The 22,258-nt window shown below is 46.3% G+C and overlaps 2 protein-coding genes across 7 annotated transcripts in view; both read right to left on the bottom strand.

Moving 5' to 3' along the window:
* Window positions 1–2,455, bottom strand: part of LOC109319431 (phosphofurin acidic cluster sorting protein 2-like) — a 34,832-nt gene extending 32,377 nt beyond the window's left edge. For 3 of the 6 annotated variants that reach the window (XM_019548986.1, XM_019548987.1, XM_019548988.1), the window contains exon 1: window positions 1,988–2,449. In XM_019548986.1, the coding sequence (XP_019404531.1) occupies window positions 1,988–1,990 (3 nt within the window). In that variant the 5' untranslated portion in view covers window positions 1,991–2,449. Of the gene's footprint in view, window positions 1–1,987 lie in introns of all 6 variants that reach the window. The other 3 variants (XM_019548983.1, XM_019548984.1, XM_019548985.1) reach the window with 3 other exon arrangements.
* PPP2R5D (protein phosphatase 2 regulatory subunit B'delta) overlaps window positions 1–22,258 on the bottom strand; it is a 1,176,261-nt gene that overhangs the window by 777,156 nt on the left and 376,847 nt on the right. The gene's annotated exons all lie outside the window — the stretch shown is intronic.

The following is a 22,258-nucleotide window of genomic DNA, read 5'->3' as shown; positions in this document are numbered from 1 at the left end:
AATGCAAGTCTGATATGCTTTATACACAGGGCAGTTCACTTTATGCTCAGTCACCCTGGACTTACCGGCACTAGAGATGAAACAAGGACATTAAATTCTTTCTAATCCATCCACTCCAAGACCAGACCCACCTGTTTCCCACAGGAGATTTAGAAAGGCTTTGCAAGACTAGTCTTGATATTTCCAGTGCACTTCCCTTGGGAGGGTATTCCACAGTTCACGAGGACATAGCCATGACCTCTAATGCCACTACAGACTGTGGAGTTAGCTCTCTGTCAGCTAACAGAGGCATCCTCCAAGGACAAAACAGCATTTTGTATGCCCTTCTGCTCAAGCATCTTCATCCACTGCTTGTTTGGTGGCATTTCATGATATTGTACCCAGATGAATTGCCAAAAGAATGGGTTCTGGTCTACCTGACTCCTGAGCACACAAATCCTGCTAAAGGGAAGGACACAGGAAACAAAGCAGTACATGGGAGATGATCGTGACAGTGCCCCAACCCATGGGTGGACACTGCCATGGGAGCTCATCTCTCCTCAAAACAATGACCTAGCGCCCTGGCTCACCAGCCATCAGTGAGAGAAGAGTACTAGCTTCCAACCTCCCGCCCCACTGAATGAAGCCAACATGGTTCATGTTGCATATTATCTGGGAAAGCCCCACAGGGTACAAGTGGGACTCTTGGGCACACACAAAGATGGACGAATCTATCTGAAGGAGGCACGTACTGTTCAACTTACTCATGACTAGTCTGACCAAAACCACTCCTTCACCACTCCATCCCTGAACTTCAACCATTATCAGGTAGGGCAAGTTGTAAGATGTTCTGCCATCAGGGGGTCTTTGATCTAAAGGTAGTGAAGGAATCATAAGTGTCCTGAGATGTGCATTAGATAAGACAATACAGAGTAAGGGACCAATTAAAGTAGACTTGTACCCTCTAGCAAGCTCACACCCCAATGAGACACACACACACAACGGGTGCAAAGAGTGAGACCACACAGTATGGCACACTTACACTTACCATTTCTTTTTCGGACAACAATCACCATCCCCAATACTACTGTTTCCTTTTACTGAACTCCCTTTGTTTTTGTGTTATGAGACAGCAAATACAGATCTGCCCTCTCCAGACTATCCAGCTTTTTATACTTTTATTGTGTCCCCTATTATTTGTCTCCTTCCCATCTTTCTAGGGTTCCTTCATATGAGAGTGCTCCAGGCCCCTGATCATCCTCCTCAGAGTCCCTCCAGCTCTTTTTGAGATATGGGGCACAGGGCACAGAATAGCTGTAAGGATACATCACTGATTTATGAAAGGGTGTTTTAGGATCACTGGGAGAGTCTCAAGGCAGGCAAAGAAACACCAGGACTGGTTCACTAAGGACAGGGCAATTCAAGTTCTTGTTGACAACAAAAAGGGGAGCCTTTTAGTGCTTGGCAGAATGGCATCAACTATAAACAGAAGCAAGACATTTATTGTCACATTAAAGCTGAGACCCAGAGGAAAATTTGAGAGTGAAAGGACAAGTGGTGGGAGAACAAAGCAAAAGAGATAAAAAATCTGCTGACAGCTGCAACATGCAAAGTTTCTTCAGCATGACCAAAATTGTCCATGGACCAAATATACAAGAAGCCATCCCTCTGAGGTCCAAGGATGGAACAGCACTCTCTAAAAACAGCTCCACTGTCAGTGCATGGTGGAAGGAACATTTCAAGAGCTCCTGAGCTGAGATTCTAACATCAAACACAATGTTACCAAAGCCATTCCACAACACCTCATTAAGGACCACCTTGCAGATGCACCAACCAAGAGGTCTTGAAAACCATTAAACACATAAAAAACAACAAAGCATGGGTCCTGATGGAATGCCAGCTGATATTTATAAGCAAGCTGGGAAAATCTCTCTAACTGCACATCATTACAATGAAAATCTGGAAACGTGAAGATTCCCAGTGACTTGAGAGATGCCAGAATCATCACCATATTCAAGAAAGGAGACAGATCAGATTGCAGCAATTATTACTGATCTTAAACATACTGATGATTGTGTTGTACATCTCCACTCATCTGAAGAGCTCCAGGTCACTCTTGTTTGCTTCTGTCAAACATGAAATGCCTGAACTCAATGTCAACTTCACAAAAACCAAGATACTTGACCAACCCACCCCAAATCAACCAGCTGCTCCATCACATATTGAAATAGGAGGCGATCCTTAAAGAACATTGGGCACTTTCCCTATGTCGGTAGCTACCTTTTCCAAAAAGTATTCAACACTGGATAAATCTGCCAGTGCAGCCTTTGGATGTCTCCAAAATCATGCCTTTGATGATTATGACATCAGAATCCAAACCAAACTTCTTGTCTCCCAGGCTGTTGTCATCCCTACCCTGTTGTATGGATGTGAAACTTGAACAATATATGAGAAATTACTGAAAGCTTTGAAACATTACTATCAGGTCACTATTTTAGAGATGAGCACAAAAGTGATTGAAGGCCAATCTGAAGACATGCAATATTAACATCAGTTCTTGGAAAACTCAAGCACTGAATCAGCCCCAATGCCACTGTGATGTATGACAGCATTAATCATTTTTAGCAAACTTGCCTCACTGTGGAGGTGGATAGATGAGAGAGACAAAGGGAAAGAACTGTGACCTGACATCATCAGGATCTACTCCTTTCTTCTGGAACTAATTGCCACTACTCCTTAATTACTCAAATCTCAAATTTACTCTAATTAAAGACAAGATTTTTCTTTCTTTATGTTGAATGAGGAAAAACCCTTGTCTTTGATTTGAGTAGATACAGTAAATTGTTGTTTCCACATCACAAGCCTCATCAGGATATTACCAGCATCTCACTTGCTTTGAGCCCTTCTGTCCAAGCATGCACATTCTACAGTGCTCAACAGGCACATGCAACACTACATGAGACGCTTTATCACACAGTTGACTAACTGACTTCGTAGTAAACTGTGTAGCAAATGCAGGTAGCAACTTAACTGTGTGGTAGTCTCTACAAATCTACACGTGTAGATGGCTGACCAGGAGCAAATTTGCTCCTCATCAGCCTGGACAGCAGGGGGTGGAATAACAATCGCCTCCCGCAGGAGCTGCCTGCTTCTGGGGTAGGCTCCGAGAGTGTGGAGCCTGGGCCAGGACAATGACCCTCTGCCCTGGCAGCAGGAAGCAATTGACTAGCAGCAATTGGCTAGCGGCAAATTGGCTGGATGGTCACACCCAGAGAGTGGTGGTGGATGGGTCATTTTCAACCTGGAGGGATGTGGGCAGTGAGGTCCCCCCAGGGCTTGGTTCTGGGGCCTGTACCGTTCAACATCTTTATCAGTGATCTGGATGTGGGTGTGGAAAGCACACTGTCCAAATTCAGTGTCAGCACGACACCAAGTTGTGGGGTGAGGTGGGCATGCTGTGGGGGAGGGACAGAATCCAGCTGGATCTAGACAGGTTACAGAGATAGGCAAATGAGATTAGGATGGAATTCAATGCGGACAAGCGCAGGGTGCTGCATCTAGGGTGAAAGAATCAGTAACACACCTATAGGCTGGGGAACTCCCTTCTTGTCAACATAGTGGCAGAAAGGGATCTTGGAGTCATTTTTGACTCCAGGATGAACATAGGCCACCAATGTGAGGAAGCAGTCAGTAAGACTAACTGCACCTTGTCATGCATCTACAGATGCATCACAAGCAGGTCCATACAGGTGATCCTTCCCCTCTATGCAGCATTGGTCAGGCCACAGTTGGAGTACTGCATCCAGTTCTGGGTGCTGCATTTCAAGAGGGATGTGGCTAGCATGGAGAGGGTCCAGAGGAGGGCCACTTGCTTGATCAAGGGACAGCAGGGCAGGCCATACGAGGAGAGGCTATGGGACCTGAACCTATTCAGCTTCCACAAGAGAAGGCTGAGAGGGGATCTGACGGCCATTTACAAACTCACCAGGGGGAACCAACGAGAATTGGGGGAGGCTCTGTTCCCCCGGGCACCACCCAGGGTTACTAGGAATAATGGTCACAAATTGTTAGAGAGAAGGTTCAGGCTGGACACCAGGAGACATTACTTTACAGTTGGGGCTGCCAGGCTCTGGAATGGGCTCCCAAGTGAGGTGGTACTCTCTCCAACCTTGGGGGTCTTCAAGAGGAGGCTGGACAGATATTTGGCTGGGGTGTTATGACCATGGCACCTATTCCTGCCTGGGGCAGGGGGTCAGACCTGATGATCTGTTTAGGTTCCTTCCATTATGAAACTATGAAACAATTTGCTCCCAGTCAACATCTACATGTGCAATATGGACCATTAACTATTGTATCTACAGTACAGGTACTAGAAAACGGTGCACAGTAACTGCAGCACATGTGTAGATGGTGATGCTTTATTGTGCATTAGATTATTCTAATGTGCAGTAAAGCATCTCGTGTAGACGCATTCAGTGATGGTTATATCCTGAATGAATCTGTCTAATCCTTTTTTTGAACCTATACATGTCAATGTTTTCCAGTAGTGGACTGCAATCACTCAGCTCAAGTCTGAGGCAGGACAGTACTAGGAAATGGCTGCTACTTTTCCTATGCAGTGTAGCACACACAAAGCCCCTTGTCACCCAACTACAACATGGTTGTCACCAAATGTCACCAAAGGTCCATCTCTTCAGTTAATTACATGTTGTATGAAAAAGAACTTTTTTTACTCAGATATAAACCTGTTTCTTAACAATTACTTTTCTTTCCCACATGAAGCACTTTGCACTTATCAACACTGAATTTCATCTGCCATTTTGTTGCCCATTCACTCAACTTTGCAAGGTCCTTCTGCAAAAGCCTGTGATGTGAGACTATCAAAAGCTTTTTGAAAGTCCAAATACGCTATACTAATAGGATCACACTGATCCACTCGTTTGTTAATGTCCTAAAGAACTGTAGTAGATTGAAGAAGCATGACCACCCTTTACAGAAGCCATGTTGACTATTCCCCAGCAAGTCCTGTTTACCCATGTGATGGACAATCCTATTTTTTTATAATGGCTTCTACCAATTTCCACCAATATGAAATAAGCCTCAATGGAATGTAATTCCCTGGATCCCCACTGAAGCCCTTTTTAAAGATTGGCATTACACTGGCTACCCTCCAGTCTCTCTCTCACAAAAATAATGGAATGAATAAGAGGAAAGCCAGCAGCTTCAGCTGCTGTCTGAAGTTCACTGCCCATCATGATAAGAGTTTCTCAAAATTCCACTTAAAGCCTTTCAGTCAGTCTCCTTTAGTAGTTGCTGAGAAGTGCATGACTCTAGAAGAACACCGTAGTGCACCGTGGTGCAATAGGTTGCAGGCATGACCCTACAGCAGACACACAACACATGACTTGATAAGTACAGAACAGCAAGCTTTCAGGTTCAGTCTCATAGAGAGCCTTTTTTAGAATAAATTGTAGAAAACAAGATGTAGACCAGCTAAGCATAACTGAATTACCTGTAGCAAAGTGCATGTAACACCTTTACTCACCCAGGGGTAGTGTTAGTGTCTCGATTTCTGGGTGTAGTGCAAGGACCATGAGAGGCTCTTTCTCACCCCCACTCTGGCTTAATCATTTCTACAGCTGCATTTAAAGCAGTGTGAAAACTGCTGAGGTTGGCTGGCTCACATCCATTTCTCTGCCATGATAATATGTCACCTTATGTGGTTAGTTGGTCCTGGCCTTCCCTGGGCATTTTGCACATAGCAACCTTTCTCAAGAGTCTTTTCTCTGGTTGCCAAGCCATTCATTACAAAGAAGTCTCTTTGGTGTATGATCATCAGTTGTTTAAGCAGATTCCTTTCCATAACTCCCAGCTCTGGCAGGTTCCCTTCATAAATAGCAGGAAGCAGAGAGGACAGAAGCAGCAAACGCAAATTACCTATCCAGCTCAACTCATTATACTTTTCAGAATTAATCTGATCCAGGTCACAGAGATCACATACTATGCAGATTTTCTTCTGAAAAAGTTCTAGTCCCAGCAAGATTAAGTGAAACATGCTTGTCCTCTGTGGAAGCAAATGGATTAGTGCAGCCTAAGGGGGTTTGGTTTGGCACTGGCAGCTCTAATGCTTGCCTGTCCAAACTCTTACGCATTTTGTTGGTAATGCCCTTTTAATTAGTCTTAAAATAATATTAATACACTGAATATTTCAAGGAACTTCTCTGCAAAGAAAATCATTTGCACTGTGGATTGGAAATGCCTTTCAAACAGTCTTTCCCCTTTTCCAGGGTTTCCACTCGGAGGTATCTAGGACAGGCAGAAGAGCTCTTTGCCCTACCATACCTACAAAATATCCAAAAGAGGAAGCAAAAGTCTCTCTTCCTTCCTGACCTACAGGGAAGCTGATGCTCTCTGATCAACAGGCAAAGGGCCTGAACCAAAGCCCAAAGTTCATGAAGACTCCTACTAACTTCAGCAAGCTCACAATTACCACAATCAGGCTCAGAACAACCAGTGCCTGGTCTACTGACCAACTTGCCAAGATTTACCAAAGGGGTAAATTGATTAAGATGATTAAATTAAACTAGTACAGAGCTCAGGATAGACACTCACTCCAGTAAGTCAGACAAGTTGCTTCATTACCAACTTTAGCTAATACCATATTTACTCAAATACAAGACAAGGCTTTCCCCCCCACCCCAGCATAAGGAAAAAAAGACCCTGATGCTATATTTGCATACAAGGAGACCTCATTAAATACTCTATTTAAACTGCTGCCAAAAGTAGCATATGCTCAGTAATAGAAACCAAATATGAAGTTGATTAAATGCAGCCAACATTGAATGTGACTATAAAACATTCAGTAAACATTCCGCCTTTTGGGGCTTTTTTTTTTTTTTTAAATCTTGTGTCTTAGGGCAAATCTGCCAAATCAGTTCTGAATTCTACTGAATGAGCAGAGCTCAACTGTTCACATCTGTGTGGTGCTACCACTGGCAAATATCCTACCTCCCAGACTCTTCAGCCTGTGAGTTCAGATATTCTCAATTCCATGGCAGGCAACCTATGTGCAAGCCACAAGCCTGGAGGCCTTGGAGTTCAGATGGTCCCTAGTTTTCCTTGCCCCTAGCCAAAAGGTCAAAGGAGCAAGCTAGAGGGAAGCCCAAGAGCAATCCCTCATCACCATAAACTGTATAGTCCTTGCAATTGGAGGCATTTGTAGACTCTGGTAGGGGTCAGCACTGTGAGCAGGCTAGGGACAAGCCTTCACTCTCTAACTACACCAAATCATTCAAGGCCAAAAAGAATGGTATCTCCCCCTAACAAAGGAGCTTAGTAAGTCCAGGCCAAAGATAGGTATATAAGGAGACAGGGAAGCAATGAACAGCAAGCAACCAGGGAAGAAGCAGACAGGGAGAAGCAAACAGGAGAGTTTGCAACCAGGTCACTTGGAGCAAAAGGAGGAAGGGAAAGAGGAACCAGGCACCAGTTCCTGCTCAGGGAAGGTAAGTGAGCCAGGGCTGCCTGTTTGTTTAGCCTGAGGGTTGGTTGGTGGGTCTGTGTACTTCAGTGTGTGCTCTGAGCAGCTGATGAGGAGAGGCTGAGGGAACTGGGCTTATTTAGTCCACAGAAGAGAGGACTAAGGGGGGATTTGATAGCAGCCTTTAACTACCTGAAAACAGTTTGAAAGAGGATGGAGCTGGCTGTTCTCAGTGGTGGCAGATGACAGAACAGGGAGCAACAGTCTCAATTCGCAGCCAGGGAGGTTTAAGTAGGACAGTAGGAAAAAAACCTCTTCTCACTAGGAGGGTGGTGAAGCACTGGAACAGGTTACCCAGAGAGGTGGTGGAATCTCCCTCCTTGGTGGGTTTTATGGCCTGGCTCAACAAAGCCCTGGCTGGGACAATCTAGTTGGGGCTGGTCCTGCTCTGAGCAGGGGGTTGAACTAGATGACCTCCTGAGGTCCCTTCCAACCCTCACTTTCTATGATCCCCTGCAGGTAAGTAAAATCACCTGGGCTGAAAACCACCTCATGGTAGCTCTCTCCCCCACCTTTTTTTTTTTTTTTTTAAATTAAAATCAACATCAGCCCCATTAAAAACCATACCGGTTTACATCACTTTACATAACTTTTCCCAAACAAACATAAAATCTTCTTCTCATTTACATGCTTTCACATGTACCGTTTCATCCATCTATGTGCTTATTATCCACTGGCCGTATTTACCTACATGTGAATAAGAGTCTCAGCAGGATACATCCCTCCTTCCCCTGACTTATCCATATTAAACAGTCAACACTGCATTTTATTTCATATCATATTAACATTACTATATTGATTCTCATATAACAGCTCAACGGGCTTCCTTTACCACTCACACCTCTAATGGCATTACCTGCCATGCTTTCCTCAGTTTCCCCAACCCATTCTGTTATTCCCCCCCGTTCTCCCTCCCCCTGCTTTCCTGGACCAGCATTCCCCAGTCTTTTAATCTCCGCTTGTTCATCGTACTTCATGCTCCCAACTCCTCTTCATCTCTTTCAATATATGCTTACAATTTATGCATAGCTAGCTGCAAGCATTCTCATGGTGTGAAGAACAGTCCCTTGAGCTCCAACAGGTTCTGTATCTTCCAGGTACTCATGCACATTATCAGCAGTTTCAGTTGCTGGCTCATTTGTCCTCTTTGATCCAGTCCATACATCACCATCTCATATGTCAATACATTAACATCACTGGGTTCTCTTTGCAAACCTCCCCACCCTCTATCCTTCTCTGCATATCCACACTGCCAGAACACATGATAAGTTGACTCTATGTTCTCGCAGTTCTCCCTTGGGCTGTATAGGAGGGCTGTGCAATGCTTCGGACAGAGCTTTGGATCCGGAGAAGCTTCGGATGCTTTGGGGTCCGAAGCAGCACATCCAGGTCGAAGCGCTGCCTCATTTGGCTTCCCCAAGCAGTTTGGAGCTGTCTTGGAGATCCAGCCATAGGATGTAATGGGAAAACAATAAAATATCTATACCTTTGTTGTTTTTTTGTCCAATTTAGATGAAATTTTCAGGGGTGGTAGACTCTGCAGAGAGGATGAAGCCTGTCAAGTTTCAAGAAGATCAGTGCAGGGGTTTGGGGGGAACAGCACCCCAAATTCTTGACAGCAAAACTCATGTCACATCTAGGTGTTACAACGGGGTGAAAACTGCAGGAATGGTAGATTTTATTGAGGCCACAAAGCCTGCCAAGTTTCAAGAAGATCGGTGCAGGGGTTTCGGGGGAACTGCCCCTCAAGCTGCGGACAAGCAAAACTGGTGCCATGGTGCTTGTGGGACTGACTGTGTCTGTCTTGGGGCGGGGAGGGGAGACTGCTGCAGGCCTGGCTGCTGAGCTGCTGTGTTGCCAGTTACCAATCAATGAATCATGATTCACTCAGGGACCAGGGACTCAATACACAGGACCTGCTACTACATAATGACTTAACGAGCATCAATTAGCACCTACAAAACCAGGCTAAGGAGAGGAAAGACTCAATACAGACAATCAACTGCCCCAGGACAGACACACTCTTGGCAGGAGTTTTGTCCGTCAGCAGCTAGGGGTGCAGGGCCCCAGGACCCCCTGCATCGATCTCCTCCAGAGCTGGCAGGCGTCACAGCAGGGGCCACCATCCCTGCAGCTGTCGCCCCGCTGCACCTTAACACACTCAGGGTCACCCATGGCACGAGTCTTGCTTGTCCACAGCTTGAGGTACAGTTCCCCCCAAACCCCTGCACGTGTCTCCTTGAAGCTTGGCAGGCTTTGTGGCCTCAGTAAGAGCTACCAGCCCTGCGGTTTTGACCCCCCTGTGGTGTGACACACAGCTGTGACCCGAGTTTGGATTTCAAGAATTTGGGGTACAGTTCCCCCCAAACCCCTATACCAATATTCTTGAAACTTTGCAGGTTTCATGCTCTCAGCAGAGACTACCATCTCTGCAAGTTTCATCCAAATTGGACACAAAACAACAACGTTATAGATATTCCATTGATTCCCCATTATAGCCTATGGCCGGGTCTCCGAGGCAGCTCCAAAGCTTCGGCCGGATCGAGGCAGAAACCTGGTCCAGAGCTTCGGATCGGATCGCAGCCATCCAAAGTGGCCATATCCGAAGCTGGATCGGATTGCTGCCGACTCACACATGCCTATTGTGTAGTCCCCATCTGTGTAATCTCTCCCAGATCGTAATATATTTCATGCTGCCACCCATGCAATTTCTACATGTTTCCTCCTTGTCTGTGCTTTCCACATCTCTTTCCACACTTTGGCTGACTAATCCTGGTCAGGTTCTCCACTTCTGTTATTCTATCTCTGTCCCTTATATGCCTTTCAAGGCTTTTACTATTTTCCCATTTCTTCAGTTTCCCTTCTAACAATGCATAGTGTATCATGAACTTCTCCGCTCTTGTGTAGAGGGTTGGCGGTGTCCAAGCCCAAGGTGCTTTCCATCCCTCTTTCCCTTTCTCCCACATCCTCAAGACTTTTTCGGCTAAATACTGGAAAAATCCTGCTGTATTCCCTTGCCCCTCACCATCCGCATTCTGCTGATGAATTTTGTACAAACACCTCTATGTCTGGTATTCCCCATCCTCCTGATTGTTTTCCTTTATATATCTCTTGCCTTGCCACGCACTCCCTTTTGCTGCCCCAGAACAAGTTGCACAATTCTCTTTGTATCCTTCATGCTCATTGCCATATTGGAGGAAACACAATTCCTACATACAAGATCACTGGTAATAATACTGTCTTTACCAGTTTCACTTTGCCTTGTTTAGTCATATTGCTCATTCCCCAGAGGCCTCTCATCTGCTATACCCTGGCGATTATCTTTTTCCAGGCCCTGCTGCTTTTCACGTCCATTTGCACACCCAAGATCTTCATTCCTTCTGTTTGTAGCTGCAAATTGCAGTCTTCCAGTTCCCTATTCCTATTAGCATGGTCTTCTTTTTATTAATTTTTCCCCCTGCTGCTTTGCTGTAGTCCAGGGGTGGGCAATTATTTCAGGTAGAGGGCTGCTTACTGAGTTTTGTCAAGACATCAAGAGCTGCATGACAGGCAGCCAGGGGCAGATAAATAATAACTTTCTAAATTTTTTAGGGGCCCCAGGGGCCAGATAGAATGGCCTGGTGGGCTGCATCTGGATGCGGGCTGCATTTTGCCCACCCCTGCCATAGTTCATCACATTTCAATACTCTATCAATCAACAGTTTGTCTTGTCCTATTACTATGATGTCATACTGTGATGCACTTGATTTCTTCTCTGCCAGGGATTTTCACCCCTGTGATCAGCCTGTCTCTTCTTATTTTCTGGGTCAACATTTGCAGGGAACTGTACCCCAAATTCTTGAAAGCCAAACTCATGTCATGGCTACGTGTTACACCACTGGGGGGTGAAAACTGCAGGGGTGGTGGACCCTGGTGAGGCCACAAAGCCTGCCAAGTTTCAAGAAGATCAGTGCAGGGGTTTGGGGGGGAACTGCACCTCAAGCTGTGGACAAGCCAAACTTGTGACATGGGTGACACTGCATGTGTTAAGGCACAGCAAGGTGACAGCTGCAGGGATGGTGGCCCCTGCTGTGGCCACAAAGCCTGCCAGCTGTCGAGGAGATCGGTGCAGGGGTTCTGGGGCCCTGCACCCCTAGCTGCTGACAGGCAAAACTCGTGACATGGGTGCTTGTGCAACTGACTGTCTGTGTCTTGGGGCATAGGAGACACTACTGGAGGCCTGGCTGCTATGCATAGAAGTGTATATAACTTTACCTCCAACACTCTGCCAAGTGGCCCTTGTGATTCACTTGGCAGATCAAAGCACTTTGACAGTTAAACTATTAAAACCCATTACAGTTTGCACTGCACACCCATCTCCTTACCCATAACCCCACCCACTGGCCTCTGAGGATGGCCTGCCCTTGAAACAATCTATGCCAGACCCCTCTCCACCATAAGAGGTCTGCTATTTCTTTCCTGTCATCCTTTTTCTTTCTTCCTGTAGTGCCAGTACATTTCACTTAGTCTCATTTTAAGACAGTCCTTGACTGTGGGGTCTGATCACTCATCCGGGCTGAAGACTGGGGTTTGCTGGGCTGAGCCACTCACAATGAACTGTATCTCTGGAGGAAAAAATGCAGTCTGACAGTTGTTACATACCCATCTGTGTGATGGAATACCAAGGGAAGCTGAGAGTGGGGCTTGCTCAGAAGTTAGCTTGCGAGATGATTATTGATAGGGAGTGGGAGCCCATACACAATGTATTGGAAAATGTCCCGGTGGCGAAAGAAGAGTGGTGGTGCCTGTGAAGAGGTGAAGGTCGGCTCAGGAGCTGGCCACTCCAGGTACCTCTGGAAGCAATGAGGACGTTATTCTGCAACAAGTCCCCAGTGTATCACACAGTTCCATCAAGCACAGTGGGATGATCCACAACTCCAATGATTGTCAGAAGAAGACCCTCAGGAAGGTCCTTCTTCTAGAGACATACAATACGAGGTAAGAAGAGGTCTCCTTTACCATGTAAAAAGGGGCCCTGGGGCAGGGAAGAAATTGCTTCAACTAGTGGTTCTGAGCATCTTCTGCAGGGTCGTATGGCAATTAGCCCATGCCACACCATTAGGAGGCCAACTCAGGCAAAACAAAACCATGGCAAGGACCTCCCAGAATTTCTTTTGGCCTGGACTTCAGGAGAAAGTCAAGTGGTAGGGAGCAGCGTGTCCTGAGTGTCAACGAACCCAGAACTGGATACTCCCAAGGGCTCCGCTACAATCTATGCCAGTGACACAATTCTCTCAGATGGCATTAGATTTTGTAGGCCCACTCTCTAAAAGCAGTGCCAGACACCAGTATATTCCGGTGATCATAGACTACGCCACTCATTTCCAGAAGGCAGTTCCACTAAGGTCTATTATGGTACCATGAGTGGCAGAGGAATTACTTAAGTGGATTGCGAGGGTGGGCATTCCCCATGAAATCCTGACAGATGAGAGAACTAACTTTGTCAGGAGTTATGAAAGCCATGTGCAGCATTTTAGGTATCACCCAACTCTGGACATCAGCCTATCACCTGCAAACTAATGGATTGGTAGAACGACTGAATGGGACACTCAAGTGGATGATCCATCGGACCACTCAAAGTGACCCCCATAAGTGGGATATGTTACTAACATTATTGTTGTTCGCGATCCGCAATGTGCTACAAGAGTCTACCCAGTTTTCGCCATTTCAGTTGGTGTACTGTCATGCACCCAGGAAGAGTGGGAGAGATCTGAGGAACTCAGAGTCGGGGCTGAAAACTACCGTTGTGAACTCTGCAACTGGCTACAAAAGGCACAGCTCGCCAATGAAAACTTTAGGGAAGTGCAACAATGGCAGAAGTCTTGATACGATCAAGCAACAGAGGTGAGAACCTTCCAGGTGGGAGAGAAAGTCCTGGTAACGCTTCCCACATTAGCCAGTAAACAAGTGACCCAATGGCAAAGCTCCTTCGAGATCCTCTGACAAGTAAGGCCAGTAGACTATGAAGTCCTCAAACAAGGACACCGGTGTGAATGGCAGATTTACCAAGTAAACCTGCTCCATGAGTGAAGACAGCAACAGGGTTAGATGGCCGAGCAGGTCGAACAGATGGATGAATCCTCATATTTGAAACCTGAGACAGGAAAAACCCCAGAGACGCGGGTCCGATTTCAGCAAGGAGCGCTCCCCTGCACAACAGCTAGAAGTGATGGGATTGGTCCAGTCCTTCCAAGATGCGTTTCAGGAGGAACCCAGTTGGGCCCAAGGGGTCAAGCACGAGATTAGAACACCTGCAGGGGCCCTGGTCAGAGAACGCTGACATCCTGTTCCACAACACCTGCACCATGCTCTTTGCACCAAACTAGAGAAGATGCTAGAACAAGGTACTATCTGGCCTTCACAAAACCTGTGGCAGAGCCCAGTAGCCCCTGTGGCTAAACCTGATGGGTTGCTAAGGATTTATATTGACTACTGGAACTTAAATGCCTTGGCTACATTTGATGCCTTCCCCATGCCCCACACTGCACACCTACTGGGGAGGATCGGGGAGACTAGATTCATAACCATCACTGTTCTATCTGGCAAATCACCACGGCCTCTAAGTACTGTGTAAAAATAGCATTTGGAACACCATGGGAGCTTTGTAAGTTTCTATGAATGCCATCTGGGCTGAATAGGGCAGCGGCCACATTTCAGAGACTCATGGATTCCTTGTTAGTGCCACATGCTGCCTATGCAGCCGCTTACATTGATGACATTGTAATTTTTACTAAAACCTGGCACCAACATATTCAAGCAGTGAAGGCCATACTGAGGGATATTAGGGCTGCTGAGATGATGGCCAGCCCTGAGAAATGTGTCCTGGCAGATAAGGAAACCAAGTACTTAGGATTCTTAGTGGGACAAAGGATCATTAAACCATTGACAAATAAAGTTGAAGCAGTGTCAATTCCAGGCACCTAAAACCAGAGACAGATGCGTTCCTTGTTAGTACTTCTCAACTATTACAGGCAGTTCATACTGTATTTTGCATAACTGGCAGCCCCATTGGCAAACACCTTACGGGGACAACTAATGAGCGATTAGGTGGTCCCTGGTCACAATTAAAAGCTTTGCGAAATTAAAGACAGCATTGTGCCAAGACGTACTGGCCCGTACACCTGATTTCTCAGTACCCTTTATTTTACAGACAGACATGTCAGACGAAGCACTGGGAGCCATCTTGATACAACAAAGGGGGAGTGAAGAATGTTTGACCACCTTTGCCAGTCACAAACTCAATGTGACAGGGGGTAGGTTGGCTGCAATAGAAAAGGAATGTCTAGCAATTCACTGGGAGGTGGACTACTTTCAATATTATTTATTAGCGCAGGAGTTCTTGATTATTACAGAACATGCTCCATTACAATGGCTGGTGTGAGCCAGCATAGACAACACCCGCATCACCCATTGGGCACTAGCTTTACAACCCTTCAATTCTTCATAGTACACCGATCTGGCAAGGACAGTGTTTTTACCAACTTTCTCTCTAGGTGTGTCACGGAGAGGGAAATGGCCCAGAACAGACCTGTGCCCCAACATGTAGATCGGAGGCCAGAGCAGGAAAGGGAGCAGGAAAGCCGAAGACACCACAAGACAGCTTAAGAGGGGGAAGTCTGTGGTGGCAGAGATCGCCCATGCATACCCAGGCCCCCTATGTCTCTATCAGAACCTGAGGGGAAGGGGTAGGGAACACAGGGGGACCTACAAAACTTACCTGAGATCAGACCGGAGCAGTGTGTGGCACTGTTGCACCGCTTTTACAGCTCCCTGTCAGTCTGGCTGAGTGGCATGCAGCTGATGACATCAGCCTCCTCTGCCGCCACGGGAAGTTTAAATGGCACCGATGGTGCTGAAGAGACAGGGGGTGAGGGACACAGCACCTGGAAATTTGAGCCTGGGTGCAGGGACAGGATGCTGAGAGCCTCATAGTTGGGGAAGAGGCATCCTGGCAGAGGGGAGCCCCAGTAGGGTAGGGAAAGAAGCAAGCAGGTCTTCCTGCTAGATCCTCCCACTCCTCCCCAAGGAGGAGGGGACCAAGAAAAAAAAGAAAAATGTCAGTGTGAAAAAAAATGGTCTTTACTTTTTTTTGTTGAATTTGATTTTGTCTGAGACCCTTGGGGTTTTCCATATATTGAGAAGGGCTCTCTCTGGAGAAGGGAACCCCAGAACCTTTACTCAGGTACAAGGACAGGAAGCAGGCACTCGACAAAGATGCCAAGCATACCCCATGGGAGACCTGGGGCAGCCTACCTAGGGTACTCAACAACCAGGCTGTGGCGTGACAAGTAGATACAAAAGTGTTGCTTAAAAATGTGTTTATGGAGTACCTATGCTAAAACTTGCAAAAGTATCAAAAAAGCTAAAATGCTCTCTCAAAATTCATCCAATCTGGATGAACTAAGTTTATAGGTACCTGTAATAATTTACCTATATGCACATTTTGGTGTGGTTTAACCCTGTAAATGTCAGGTTTAATTGTGTGACTGTCCAGTGTTATATTACAAACTTTCTTTTGGAAATGTTTGGTGTTTCATGTCTAAGTGCATGGGAAAAATGTTAAGAGTGTATTAGTGTTTAAACAAGTGGTTTTGATTGGTCAGTGTTTATGTAAACTTTCTTAGGCATAGTGCCAGGGTAAGGGAAGAGAGACAATAGGTTAAATTTCTTATTTGGCCAGAATACAAGTCCAGTCTTAAAGTGAGCGGGTAAGTACTAAATGTTGAGAGAGCAGTTGATTCAACAAGTAGATTATGCTGTATTTTATAGCTATAGTTTAATTTTTCTACTTGTATTAACCTTGCAAATTTGGAAATTCTTCCAGAATCTGCTTTTTGGTTCTGATCCCTGAAATTGTAAACAGGCTTCATTTTACTGTTTCACTATCTGTCATTAACGAGCATTTCATTTTCCCACTTTCCTAACCTATGTTGTGTTAGATCAGGAGTATCAAAGATACAGCGTAAGGGCTGCATCTGGCCTGCAGAGCCCCATCATCTGGCCCCTGGTGCTTCCCCTGAGTCTCAGCATTAACCCACACATGCACTGGGTGTAGGGCCTGGGACAGGTGCCACACACAGTGCCTGCTCCAACCAGTCTGGGACCCACAGCACCTTGGATTGACCTTGCATGGGTGCTGGCCCTGCCCTGCACGAACACTGCATGCACTGGTTCTGGAAGGTTAAGGGGGAGGTCTGGTCCACAGGGCTAGATGACTTTGACACCAAGAGCGTGTTGGGTGATTTTTTTTTTTTCAGGCAGCTGACATTTACCAGGCTTTTGATGTCTTGCAGTACACAGATTGGTGTGGTGAAACTCCTTAAATCTAATTTTTGGTCCTTGTGCTACTATGATGCTGTGGAGATTTAAGTTGCAAGGACCACAGCAGAATACTGAAATCTAAACTTTCTGATACTGTAAAAGCAGTGTTTTAATTTACTTGACTGGGATTGTGTAAAGCTTTAAACAAAACCTAACGTTTGAGGTTCAAGCTATTTGGGCACTGTCTGTTGTCAAGTCTGTCACAGATTTGTAGGAGAAGCAAAGGGTTTTCTTTTGATGCCATCTTTTGGTCCAACTCAGTCTTTCCTGCCCAAGTGCAGCAGGGCTGGACCTTGTGATCTGTAAGGTCCCTTCCAGCCCCTAATAACTATGAAACTATGAAATGACTATGTTTATTTCAGAATTAATGTTTTCAAATTTGCCCATCATTCAGGAAGAGCACAGTCTGACATTAAGTGGGGAGGTGGGAGGGAAGGGGCTGACAGGGAAAGATGTTGGGAGAAGGGAAGGGAGCTAGTAGATCCCCCAGATTTATTGTTATTGCAGTGGGAGGGTGACAAATTCAAGGCAAACTTCCAATAATTAGATTTTTATACCTGGAAATTATAACAAATTTATAATTTTTCCATATATTGAATCTAACTACTGGGGAGTTGCCTTATAGTCAGGGTCACCTTAAATTCAAGTACAGTAATAAACCAAAGAAGTCACCCTACCGATCCCTGCCTATGCAGGAAACTGCCCCTTCAACTACATCTGCATGAAAATTTGTATATTGATATGGAACAGTTTCTCCTTAGTGCAAGAGCAAAGGAACCAAGCTGCTTGTGAGGTCTCAAGGCTAGCCTCTATGCAGCCTTAGTACTCTTATGGTTGATTTAGACTGCTAATTCTCAAACAGTGTGCCGTGCAAAAAGAACACCATATGCAATAGGAAAGACCTTATCACCAAGATCCAGAAAGTAAATACACAAGAGGAATCAAAAAGGAGGAAACTGCATCGTTCCATCTGATACTCTCTATGGGCATCTATACATGTAATTACAGCACGTCAGAGCAGGCTTGATTGAGTCTGCTGGAGCATGGTGATTGTGGGAATCCAGCAGACTCCAGTGTCTCCTATAGCAGCATCCCCATGCTTAAAAATGGCGGTGAGGGCACTTTAACTAAAGCACATCAAACGAGCTTTAGTTAGTGACCCTGCCACCATTTTTAAGCATGGGGACATTAATACACGAGATGCTCCAGGCATTTTAATTAAAGCGGCTCTTGGATCTGCTCTAATTAAAGTACCCCTCTCTCCCCCGCAATTCCCTCCACTCCTGGAGCAAGTGTATAAATGCCCAAAATGCTTATAGTCTAGTGCAGTAGGCCAGTATTGTTAACTTCCTAGCACAGAACAAATAGTAAGGTGATCTGACACAGAATAACTGACTTCTGTTGAACTGCATAAAATCTCAGCAGATATAACACTTTCTGGTTTCTAGGGCCTGTGAGATAGGTGACATTACACCACATTGGCAGTGATGGACAGAAGAAGCGAGCAGGCAATGAGGGCTATGGTGTCAGGCAGAAAGAGGAATATTAGGCAGCAACTGAGCTTTCTGCAAAGATAGAGAACAAGGCAAACATTTGGAAATTACCTCTTGTGCTCTGAGGTGACATGGCATCTTGGGAAAGAAACACTAGGCTGTAGGAATGACAGCATAGGAGTCAGTTTGTAACAGGTGCCCCAGAAAATGGTTTTTACTTTGGTGTGGTCACACTTGTAAGCTTCATGCAGTGCTCATCCTGGGCTCTTCACACCATTCACTGGTGCTAGCAGATGCTGCTATACTATATATTACACACAGTCCTTCTGTAGAGATGACAGGAGGTGGGACAAACTGTACTCACTACTCTGCTCTCAAGATTAGGCTAGGATGAAATTAAGTTGCCAGGGTCAAAGATGCAATTACAGAACAAGTAGGATGTTCTGAACTCCGCTAGATTTGAACTGGCTGAGGATCTGATGCATCACTGCTACCTGCATCCCAGATCATTTGTCTCATGCCTCAGAGCTCAGACCTAGGGCCTGTTTCAAAGCACTTTGACCCAGCATGTGCAATAATTACTTAAAGTGTTGGTGGCAGTGCTTAACCAATCCAGAAAAGAGACAAGTTAGACAGCAGCAGGGCAGGTCACGTCCACAATGCCTCTTATTCCTGACCTTAGGGATTAAGGAGTGCAGTGGAAGGTTCAAGCTGGGTGCATTATTGCACCTTTTCTAATGTGCCTTTTCCAATCTGAGGTACTAGATTAATCCATGTTAGGTTATGCTAATGAGTAGTAGTGCATTTGCATGGGTTTTTTTAGTGATGCTTAATGTGCAGCAGATTGTTTTACTGCACATTAGCATAACATCTTTTTTTATGTGATGCTTTAATAAAATAGTTTACTGCATATCAATGTACATGTATAGACATGCCCACTGCGCCCCAATGAATACCTATCAGGGCCTAATGCAGTGGACCTGCTCTACCACAATTGTAGAGAGACTCCCCTCCCCCTATTCATTTCATTCAAGCTCCAAGAATCCACTCCTCATTCCTTCTCTAAAGCCAGAGGGGTCCCCTCTCTTTCCTTGCCTTCTCTTTCTCTTCTTAGCTGCAGGGCCTCATTTTCACAGTTAGGAGTCTGGAGAAAGTTCTGTTTTAGTGGGAGATGCTGGTATTTTATTGAAGGCCCAGTGTGGTGATTGTGTGATTAGTGGAACAGAAACCTCTTCTATCTCTGCATGTTGGGAAGCTGTCTCATTTTCGTCATCTTCATCTTCTCTTCACTTAACCATTTATTTAGATCTGATTTCTCAGGGGTCTGATGGAGGCAAAGGAAACATTTAGCATACACTACTCCCAGCTCTGCCTGCAACCCACAAGACACAATTCCTGACTGGTCAGGGTCCAGGCCAGAGTCCCCCTAACTGGCTTGCACTGTACTCTCCCTCTTCTGAGACAGAGACTGTCACTGAAGATGTCTTGTAGATCGCAGCAGGTCACAAGAGCTCTTTCATGGAAGCAGTCATGTTTCCCATCTCTCCAAGCACTGTGGGCATCCTTCCTGCTCCCCCTCCTAGGCTCAGTGAATATGTCTGTGCCTCTCACATGGGGCAGCCAGTGTCATACTGAGACTTACCATGCTAATCCCTGAGGGCAGCCCCTGAACCAGAAGCAATGCTGCCATCTTAGTGTACCCTTCCAACAGGAACAATGCCTCTGCCTCTCTGAGTAATTAAATAGATCAGACACTGCAACACGTGCCTGAACTCCTTCTAGTTCAGGAGGCAGCATGCGTGGAGCAGTGTGATGTTTCAGCATGGCACTGCCTGGGTCAACAGAGCTTTTAATATGCCTGCAATAGTCTGATTCTGGTGTTGCTGACTTATCAGTCAGTAATTCAGGGAGTCCAGAAACAAGCTAGCAGCACTTAAAACACACTGCCAGATAATGTCTGGACCTTTTTAGTGACAACCTTCCCCTCCTCCCAACCCACCTCCCCATTCCAGAGAAATTTATTGCAGAACTGATGATTAACATGCAGCCTGTTGCTGGGACAGGCCCCTGATTCTCCTTTGTGCTATACATAAAATAAATAGTAACCATTGCTTCAAATGCAGGTACAAAAGGCATGTCTTGAGCTTCAGGGGCTGTAGAGCCAGGGTTACTTTGGTGTTGGAGATAGTATGCCTTTGTCTATGCACAGAGAGGCTTAATAGTGTAGCCTAGCCACCTCAGATTCAAGTTGTTTCTGTTGTGTAACAATGGGAGAGCTGCCTAATGGTTACCATTTGTCTCCTTATAATCACAGTCCTACAACATCTTTACTGCCCAGATCACTACTTCCCAATCACAATTTAGGTCTGCACCTAGTTCTCACCAGATGTGGTAAGTGCATTTGGTCTCATTTGACTCTGTGAGGCCGACCCGTTTCTAAACTCTCTCATTCCCTTTGTATTAATACCTCACTTTCTTGTCTAGTGTTCACAACTCCTTAATTAAGTACCATCTGCAAATATAGTTAATGAGTTGTTTTCTCTCTTCCAAATCATTCAGCTAATTCTGTAATTCTGGGAAGCAGCTTGTGCTACTGACATCAGCAAGTTCCTAACACGTGTCAAATAAGACTCGGCTTGCCCTCATTCCCTTCAGGAACCCTGCACACATTCTTTCCCCCCCAGCAAGATAGCAGCAAAGGGCTGCTCACACACTTGGTCCTGGGAGCTCGCCGGGGTGGGAAGATGGAGGGAGAGGAGCACAGGGGGCACATGCAGCACAGCTCGCCCGGGTAGCATGATGCAGGTGCAGGTATGTTCTACCCCCACCCCGCAATCTGGCCCACAACTCACTCCAGGGTGCTCCACATGAGGCTGAGCCCCACCCGCTCCTGCCCAGGGCAGCTTGTGGTACATTCCTGCCTATACCTGCCCTGTGCCTGCCAATGGCACTGGCTGACCACAGCCAGTGTGCACAGCTTCCTGGTGGGGCTACTTCTGCTGCAGCTGCCGGAGCTGCTATTTGGTTCCCCTCACCTCCAACAGTTCCTCCTCCTCCTGCTCCCGCTGCACTGCTCCAGGTTGGGGGAAGCTGCAGCTGAGTAGCTCCTGCCCCACAGTGCAGGGATCCAGTCCAGGTCCTGGCTGCCTTCTACTCACTCAGCTGCCTGCAGGTGGCTGTTCATTGTACTGGTTGGGCAGGGAGGGTGGAAGGCATCTGGGAATTGTAATTGGAGCTGGAGCCCCGCGTACTGAGACAGGAACTGTTGGGCTGCAGGGTCTCTCCTGCCTGGAGTGGTGCAGCAGGGGCAAGAGGAGGAGGAGCTGCTTGCAGCAGGAGGAACCAATTAAGCGACAGATAAGCAACAGGGGCCAGGGCAATGCTGTGATTAGGGGGCCAGTACACACATCCACAGGAGGCCTCAAATGTCTCTGCATAAACGCTCATAGTATGGGAAACAAGCAAGAGGAACTCACTCTCCTGCTAGCCGACACCAACCCGGACATAGTGGGCATCACTGAAACATGGTGGGACTCAACGCATGACTGGAAGATAAATATCAAGGGCTATAGACTGTACAAGAGGGACAGGATAGGAAGGAAAGGTGGGGGCGTGGCACTCTACTTTAAGGAGGAATACCCATCCTCATCAATTAACAAAGAATCAGAGGAAGGGCACTCTGAAGTGCTCTGGGTTAGAGTACAAGGCAGTCGAGGGGAAACAGACTTAACGGTGGGGGTCTACTACAGACCTCCCAACCAAGGAGAAGAGCTTGACCAGGAATTCTTGGGTCAGCTCATGGAGGTAGTGAAGTCTAAGGATGTGGTAGTCATGGGGGACCTGAACTTCCCAAACATCTGCTGGGAAGAAGAGTCAGCCAGGTCTG

Source organism: Crocodylus porosus, unplaced genomic scaffold (assembly GCF_001723895.1).
Source record: "Crocodylus porosus isolate Cpor-Errol unplaced genomic scaffold, CroPor_comp1, whole genome shotgun sequence".
Lineage (NCBI taxonomy): Eukaryota > Metazoa > Chordata > Crocodylia > Crocodylidae > Crocodylus > Crocodylus porosus.
The sequence above is the reverse complement of the archived record's forward strand: the minus strand, read 5'-3'. Positions and strand labels throughout refer to the sequence as shown.